Source organism: Diadema antillarum, unplaced genomic scaffold (genome assembly GCF_040938485.1).
Source record: "Diadema antillarum isolate AM-2024a unplaced genomic scaffold, OU_Dant_1.0 seq00001476_RagTag, whole genome shotgun sequence".
NCBI lineage: Eukaryota > Metazoa > Echinodermata > Echinoidea > Diadematoida > Diadematidae > Diadema > Diadema antillarum.
The window spans coordinates 770,765-779,374 of record NW_027272215.1 but is presented as its reverse complement, the minus strand read 5'-3'; the positions used below and the strand labels follow the sequence as shown (position 1 = coordinate 779,374).

The 8,610-nt window shown below is 40.1% G+C and overlaps 1 protein-coding gene across 1 annotated transcript; it reads left to right on the top strand.

The window, feature by feature from the left end:
• The first annotated feature begins 1,617 nt into the window (after positions 1-1,617).
• LOC139709873 (double-stranded RNA-binding protein Staufen homolog 1-like) lies at positions 1,618-8,342 on the top strand. Its single transcript, XM_071621829.1, has 6 exons — positions 1,618-1,734; positions 2,465-2,641; positions 3,242-3,296; positions 4,532-4,696; positions 5,527-5,768; positions 8,169-8,342. Exons 1-6 carry the CDS (start codon positions 1,708-1,710, stop codon positions 8,340-8,342), a joined length of 840 nt encoding a protein of 279 aa, XP_071477930.1. The 5' UTR covers positions 1,618-1,707.
• The last annotated feature ends 268 nt before the right edge of the window (positions 8,343-8,610 follow it).

The window sequence follows — 8,610 nt, the reverse complement described above, 5'->3', positions numbered from 1 at the left end:
TTGACCTTGATTTTTGACCTGTATTGTACATTTTGCTACAAAATGCTACTCCTTCGCCATTTCTAACCCGATTTCAATTCTGTTTGCTTTATGTGATGGCACTAGGTGAGGGCTTCAAAACTTCTACACAGAATTTTGACCTTTGACTTCTTTGACCTTTGACCTTGATTTTTGACCTGTATTGTACATTTTGCTACAAAATGCTACTCCTTCGCCATTTCTAACCCGATTTCGATTCCGTTTGCTTTATATGATGGCACTAGGTGAGGGCTTCAAAACTTCTACACAGAATTTTGACCTTTGACTTCTTTGACCTTTGACCTTGATTTTTGACCTGTATTGTACATTTTGCTACAAAATGCTACTCCTTCGCCATTTCTAACCCGATTTCGATTCCGTTTGCTTTATGTGATGGCATTAGGTGAGGGCTTCAAAACTTCTACACAGAATTTTGACCTTTGACTTATTTGACCTTTGACCTTGATTTTTTACCTGTATTGTATATTTTGCTACAAAATGCTACTCCTTCGCCATTTCTAACCCGATTTCAATTCCGTTTGATGTATGTGGTGGCACCAGGTGAGGGCTTCAGAACTTCTACGCAGAATTTTGACCTTTGACTTATTTGACCTTTGACCTTGATTTTTGACCTGTATTGTACATTTGCTACAAAATGCTACTTCCGGCGGGGACATATATTACGCACCGCGTAATTTCTACTTTTCCTTGTTTTTTTTTGCCAAGAAGGCCAAAGGTCAAAAGGTCAAAGATCAAGTGAAAGTGCTGAACTTACTCCTTTCTCCATATCTCGGAAGTGGCTCAAGTTATCTTTAAACTTAGTACATATTTATGTATGTTCTGCCTGACAGTGATTCTCTTATGAATCAAAGGCCAGATGAAAATGATAACAATTTACTGTTCAATACAGAAATTGCACTTTTACTCTATACCTTGAAAATTACTCAAGTGTGTAAACGTATGAAAGGGTCAAAGTCGAAGTTAAAGTTCTTAAATCCCCAAATACATGCTCTCCTATTCATCCAATTAAACATAGGTCAAGGAAGGTGAACATTCGATACATTTGTGACAAACATGTCATTTTAATATTTTGCCAATTTTGTGAAAATGTAATCACACATTGTCCACATGTACTATAGACCTATTGGGAGAATCATGCATTATGGCGGAGGCATACCAGTCGCCATAGCGACATTTCTAGTTTTTCCTTACAACTGACCGTCCACACTGCTATCTCAACGGTTCCCATGCTTGTGTGAATCCTACCATTTGACATCAGAGTTCGAACATGTGCACATTTGATGAATACAGCTGGGTGCTATCAATGATGGCCCAAGGTCATTCTTCCCTTAAATTTTGTCCCCGGACCCAAAAAGCTCGGACTCTACAAGCTCAAGTCTGAGGGCAAAGTCCTGCAGCACACGAGTTTGCTGGACGTAGTGTGAACTTGTAGGACCTGTGCTGCTGGACCTAGTGTGAACGCGGCGAATATGAGATCACTGTAGGAAAGAGAAGGAATTGTACCTTGTGTACTATCATCCGGATAGCAAAGTTTTCTATTGATGTTTTTCCATATTTTTATTTTCATCTCTTCTTACCGTTCTGTTTCTGTAGGCTAAGAATGAGAGGGAGCCAGAGTTTTCTGTCGTGGAGGAGCGGCCGTATAACGAGAGGTCGGGTCACCACGTGATGCGCAGACGGGAATTCACCATCCAGGTATGTCCGTCCAGACAGACACCTTGTCATCCTTCTCTTGTTCCCTTCTCATTCTGTGTTCATGAGACATCCTTGAGTAGTTTTCATTCTAAAGAATTTCTGATCGTTTCCCAATCCTAGCCACATTTTCAGCTACCTATTTTCAAGCCTCTTGAATATTTCCCAATGAAAAGTGGTATATAGAAGGATCGATTCCATAACTATAAACTCACTGAGAAGTCGCGAAGTCTGTTGCTGTGTTACTTGCCACGACATGAGTCATAGTTTACTACACAAGAGGTTTATCACCTTAAAAATTGACCTCGCTGCGTCAGCGCCAATCTTTCCTTTTTAGGTTAGTACCTTCAGTTTTGATTAACATGTTTGAGCAAATGAGGGCTTAATGACATACACTCTCCTGGCCTATCACCCATATATAGAAGTTGATTGTTGGTACATCCAAGCAAGATCCTCTTGAAGATAACAACAAAGTTTCTGATGACCAAGAATGATTGCGTGATGATGATGGTAGTGGACATACACTCAACCTTTCTTAAGTCGACCTCACATAAGTCAAAGGTCTTTTCATTTCCTCTCCTCATAATATTCTATCGATTTTAATCTTTCATAAGTCACATTTTCATAAAGTCTAAGCTGTTTCTTCACTCCAGACAGATTCGACTTGTAGGCAAGGTTGACTGAAATTACCATTTGAAAACTTTTTTGTGTGCTATATGTTTTTGTGGTCTAGGTGACTGCCTCCTCCAAGACGTCCACCGGTAAGGGGAAGACGAAGAAGGAAGCCAAGAAGCTGGCGGCAGAGAACATGTTGAAGGAGCTGGGGTACGCCCCCACACCCAGAGAGACCAATGGGATGCTGACATCCAACGCCCAGCCATCCAAGTCTGCTCTCAAGACCGGTGTCAAGGTTTGTGTCTTGCTTCCCACTTCCCGCTGGTATTCACAACAGATAAAAGTCCTCCATGTTTCAAATTTGAAGAGAAACCTTTCTTTATTTTTTTTTTTTTGGGGGGGGGGCGGAGTGGTGGTAGTTGCACAGCTGACCTGGTGTGTACACAATAATAGAAATTCACAGCAAAATATGTGGTTGCCAAATATGATAACAGTGATGGTGATGATGGTGATGACGATGGTGATGATGACAATGATGACAATGATGATGGTGATGGTGGTGGTGACGATGATGATGGTGGTGAGGGTGATGATGATGGTAATGATGATAATGATGATGATGATGGTCGTGATGATGATGATTAAGGTAATGATGGTAATCACCATAATAATGATACCAATTGATATGGTGGTGTGATGATTATTTTGAAGGTAATGAGTGGAGGTAGTTATGATACTCTCTGTCAAAGAAAATCATAAATGTATGATAAAAGTACATGTACTCTAACTCTATCATCAATGGAAAAGACCATACAGTATTCAGTATCTATACATTTTGCAGAGATAGTTCAGAGAGGGTTATATGTCTTTTTTGGTTCTTGTTTGATCTGCACAGATAACTGATGAATCTGACAGGAAAGTCACCTTCAAGGAAGATAAGCAAAAACAAGGTAAGGAAGGTTGTTCGGCCGTCAGATGGTAAAACGTCTAACTCGAAAATTTGACTTTTTGAGGTAAATTCACTTTCCGGGACATGTGAGGGTGCTCTTTCCAATGGTGCTATCGAGAAAATCCCATCATGTCTTGTTTTAGAGATAATTTCCGCTATCTTGGTACTTTTTTGTATTTTTCCTTCAGATTTGATGGTAAAACAGTCTATCTTTGAGTTAGCCCATTGTCGGTAATATCGTTTGGAGGTAAAACGAGCTATCTTTTACATAAACCATATAACCTTCTTAACTGAGATTTTTTAAATCATCGTTGTCAGATGGTAAAATGGTGTATCTTCGAGTTAGACCAGTTTACATAGTGTTTGTGGTCTATCTAGAAGATAGACCATTTTACCATCTTATGATGTGTAGCGGGAGTGTACACATGTGCTGTGGTTAAACAGGCTATCTGCACAAAAATCTCATTTATTTCATAATTAAAACCCCAAATAAGCACAAAATTCTTCAGTTATCAGTGTTTAATATGCTTCTTCTTGTCCCATTGCTAAAAATGCATTACACCCATCTCCTAAAAAAGCTCAAACCTCTAAACTTTAAAGTCATTTTTCTCAGAACAGCAATGTTCGATATAGTCCGTTTTACCATCTGATGGCCGTGTTGTTCTTTTCCTTGCCCAACAGTCCTGGCTAAAGAAGGATGAAGGCATGTCCCAAGTTTACCATGACAACGTGCTTTTATCAGGGATACCAGTTTTTAGGCATACGCTTGAACTCAGGCCGTGGTAGAATTACATTTCAGGCCTTTTCAGGTACAGACCACTTTCTTGCAGGTGATTCTCACGTCCTGTCTGTCGTTGTATGTAGTATCTTTTTTCTTTAAATAAAAAAAAAACCAAACTAATATAGGTTTTAATTTTGATAAAAGAAAAATTGTCTTGTTTTGTTTGTTTGTTTTTTTCCAGGATGAACAGAACAGAATTGATGTAATGTGAAAGGAAAAGTTTGTGAAAGAGGATTTATTTGTGAAGGAGTTCATATTTTGTCTAGTATAGAGTATATAATTTTCACAAATGTAAAATTCTCGTGTGCTTTCGTTTTCACTACCACCACCAAAGAACAAACAAGCAAGCAAACAAACAAACAAACAAACAAACAAACAAACACAACCATTTGCTGATATCCATGTGACTGCAAGACAATTTCATTCATTTCCCTCTTTCCTGCATTCTTCTACAGCATCAAAGAAAGAAGAAATCAAGGAGGCCAGCCAGCCGACCGTGAACAACGCTGGAGGCAAACTGGGGCCGGGCCTGCTGCCCATGATGCCGGGCATGAACCAGTCGTCTCAGATGTTCCCTGCCAACTCCAACCAGCCCGGAGGCCACAAGCTGCCAGCTCAGAGTTAGTCTCGCTCCCTAGTCTCTCTCCCTCGCTCTCTTTTTTCATAAATCGACAAGTACCAAAACCCTCATTTCGTTTGTTTTTCTGCGGTGTCTGTATAGTGTGAAATTTACAAGGGGGTATTGGTAGTCTTGTTAGAAGGAGAACATGAAAGCCATGAAAATTAACCTGATATATAAGATTTCTCACTATATCACGGTATTGAAACAAAAATACTTGTAAGTGAGGAATTTGGACTTTCAATATTACCTTGTTATGAGAGGTTCTCTAATATGCAGCCTCTTTATATAGCAAGGGACCACTGCACTTATTGGCTGTCTTTCATAAGGTAGATAAAGATTTCTTTATCATTTGACCCCTTCAACTTTCATAAAGTGTTTCTGTGGGTTGCAAAATGATCTCATCCTCTCAAATCCAGATAACCTAATTGATACTCGGATTGTTAACACGAGATAGACAATTAAAGGTCCCATTTTTTTCTCGGAATGGGCAAAGTTTTGTGACTTTCTTTCTGATTTTGAACAGATGTAATGTATTTGGCCAGTTCCATCTAATTAGTATATTGCAGAGTGCATTACTGTGGACTCCCTTTATTATGAAGTGCTCGGGACCCGTAGTTTTCTTTCGTTATATTGAAATTTTGTTATAACCGAACAAGTAAACAATAAAGAACATAGAGCTGATAATGTTGGAGCCTTAATTTTTACTTCATTGTAATTGGAATTTCGTTATAACCGTGTTCATTACAATGGGAGTGCACTGTACCACCTGCGTTCACTAGCACCCTTCACATTTGTGAATCTCTCAGCATCTGATCCTTCCATCCCCAGGTCTGAACCGAGCCCCGGGAGCCCCCGTGATCGGAACCAACCTGAAGGTGTCGCCAAAGAGCCAGGCCGTCACCGACATCGCCCGAGACCTGCTGAGCCTGGGCCACTCGCCCACGGCCGAGGCCCTGCTGAAGGGCACAGCCGGCTCCCACGCCATCCCCGGGCTGTCCCGGCCCACCAAGCAGCTGGAGTACCTGGCCAAAGTCAACTCCCTCAGCGTCAAGTTCGTTGACTACCCCAAGGTCAGTAGTCAAACCAACAGTTATTAAAGGGATGGTATAGTATTGGTGAAGATGAGGATTTTGCTTTACACTTTTTGCGAGATTCCAAGAGAGTACTTATGAAATACCACAGAACATACCATTTTAAGACAAATTCAAAGTTTATTGAAGGAAAATTTGGGTTTTGGAATGGCTGAGACATCCAAAAACAAAGTAAAACAAAGCGATCCTAATGAAAGGTGGGTCCCACCTTTCATTAGGATTGCTCTCTTTTGGATATCTGAGCGATTTCAAAACCTTTTTTTATCAAATAATGACATGTTCTTTCATATTTCATAAGATTTTTCTCATTATCTCACTTAAGAATGCTAGAAACCTGAAATTAGGTCTCAACCAAAACTATACCAACCCTTTAACCTAAAGTTTTATAACCAGGACAGATACACCTAGTACTTTATGGAGGTAATGAAGGAGGGTTCAACTTGTAGATCTATACAGATTACATGATGTAGTTTCCATGGAGTTGACAGTGAAAAATTCTTATAGAGATTGCTCGAGTATTTCCTCAGAGATTACATTGATTTCTTCTCAGGGAGGTGTCACCTAGGCATTCCCAATAAAATTATACCGAGTAGTTCCCAGGTCGGTTACACCCAGTAGTTACTAGTAAAGTTTCTCCAAACACTTTCTGTTGGTAATTCGTTAAGTAGTTTCTGTCAAAGTTACTGGCGGGGTGTCCCGAGGACGGTTACACCTACGAGCTCTACATGTTATTTTTTGTTAACATTGTCCATTTTGTGGTCAAATGCTTCGTGAAAGTCTTGGAGTTTAACCCAAAAAAGACTGGGCTATTTTGGTAGCTCGAAAGACTGGGGGGGGGGGGGGCCTCAAGGGCCCCCTCCCCAAGATCTCGGCCGTGGATCGCGCGATCGCCGCGGAACTTTGCACAATGGTAGTGTGCGATGTAATCTACAAGATCGTGTTTTTAAATTTTAGAAAATAGTCTTCTTTTATTTTATTTTGATTAATTATGATAATTTATGCGAGAAATCAGAATCTTTCATCTAAATCAGTAAATAAAGCTCCAAAAGTGCTCATTTTTGGTGTAATTATTCTTTGTGGCATTCTTAGCAAATGTACTTGAAAATTCGGTATCAAAATTAATTTCTTATTTATTTTATTGTTTCATGAATTTCTTATGTATTTCTTTGTTTTTTCGACCTTTTGTTTTTGCTGTTTTTTGTAACAAAATTTGTCACACACTTTTTGAAGCATAATACTCCTAAAACAAACTAATTTTAGCCATTGAGAGTAAAAATAAGCATATTTATATGAACCATGTGAAAAAACTCAATTTGCATTGACTTTGTACATAAAATCACATTTTTTAGCCATTTTTGGCCTCACGTGCATGTACAAAAAAAGTCATGTAACTTCAGAGCCGTACCCCCAGGTGTCACAACTTTGGTGTCAAAATGTGCGGGAAACTCAAAAGAAAAAAGTCATGGAGCATCGCGGCGAGAGCATTGCGTGTTGCAGAGTAATCGTGCAAAATGTGGAGGGGGGCCTCCGAGGCCCCCCCCCCCCCCCCCCCCCCCCCCCCCCCCCCCCCAGTGCAGTTAGGGTTAATGATATTGTGATGGAAAAGCTAGCTTGGACTGCTTTACCACAGAAACTCTCACACAATTTATCTGCTTAAATGTGAAGAATTGCATTGTCCTTTCATTCTCCTCCTCAAACTGGTACAGAAACTAGTTTTCTTTAGGTTCTTTAGGTTTTTGGAAGTTTTCTTATAGCCAGGAGTTCAGAGGGATTTCAATCTCTTTAACTCTCTGAAAGCCACCATCCTGATAGCATATTGATATTGTATAGGAATATGTTGTCTGTGAGACAGAGAGAGTTTGAGGAGACCTCCGGATGATTTTCAGATTTTTACATTTGAACAACTATAAATTAGTTACATTGATTACAGAGTTTCAGAATTTATGATAATTGGGATGAAGAATCAGAATGTTTTCGAAATTTATAACAAATTGCAATGAACAAGGATGATGAAATGGCAGGGTCACCATAAGAATGCATGAGTTGGGGCTCGAGGAAGCAGCACAGAAGAAGAAGGTGCGCATAGATTATACACAGGTGAGCTCGCAAGCAAGCGGTATTGTAATGGAATTACACTGCTACATTTCTGAAATATGTGAGCCTCCTATGTCATCATTCTTGTTGAGTGTAATTTCTTTAAGATTTTTCAAAATATGGTTTCTCTGCTCAAGAACCATGATAAATTCCACAAATCTATACATGGAGCTGTTGAGTTATGTACTACATGATGTGAAATTATGAAAATCATCTGGAATGCCCCATTAAGTATTGGTCACGCCTGCCTCACCGTCACGACCCTCGTTTGTGTTCGATCCCTAGGGTAACAAGGCGGAGTTCCAGAGCATCGTCTCCGTCTTCACTGACCCCCAGTCGGTCTTCAAGGCCTATGGCTCGACGGTCGAGGTGGCCCGCGACAACGCAGCCATCATCGCTCTGCGATCCTTCGCCGGCATTGCGGACGGCAGCGATGGAGGAAAGAAGGGCGGTCAGTAGTGGGCGCACTGCAGCTGCTGACGCACGTTTTCTCTCTCTTTCTTCCATCCTTCTGACTTCTGAAACATCGGAAAAAACAAACAAACAAGAAACCGCCACTAAACATGGCGTGTAGTTGATTTCTCCATGTGGAGTGAAGTATTCTAAAAAGGTGTTTTAATTGGTTCAAATTGATGATTTTATTAACATTTAGAATTGCACTACATTTTACTTTTGTTCCCCTGTTTTAGTGTAAATGCTTTATGAAGAATTTTGCATGCAAGCATTA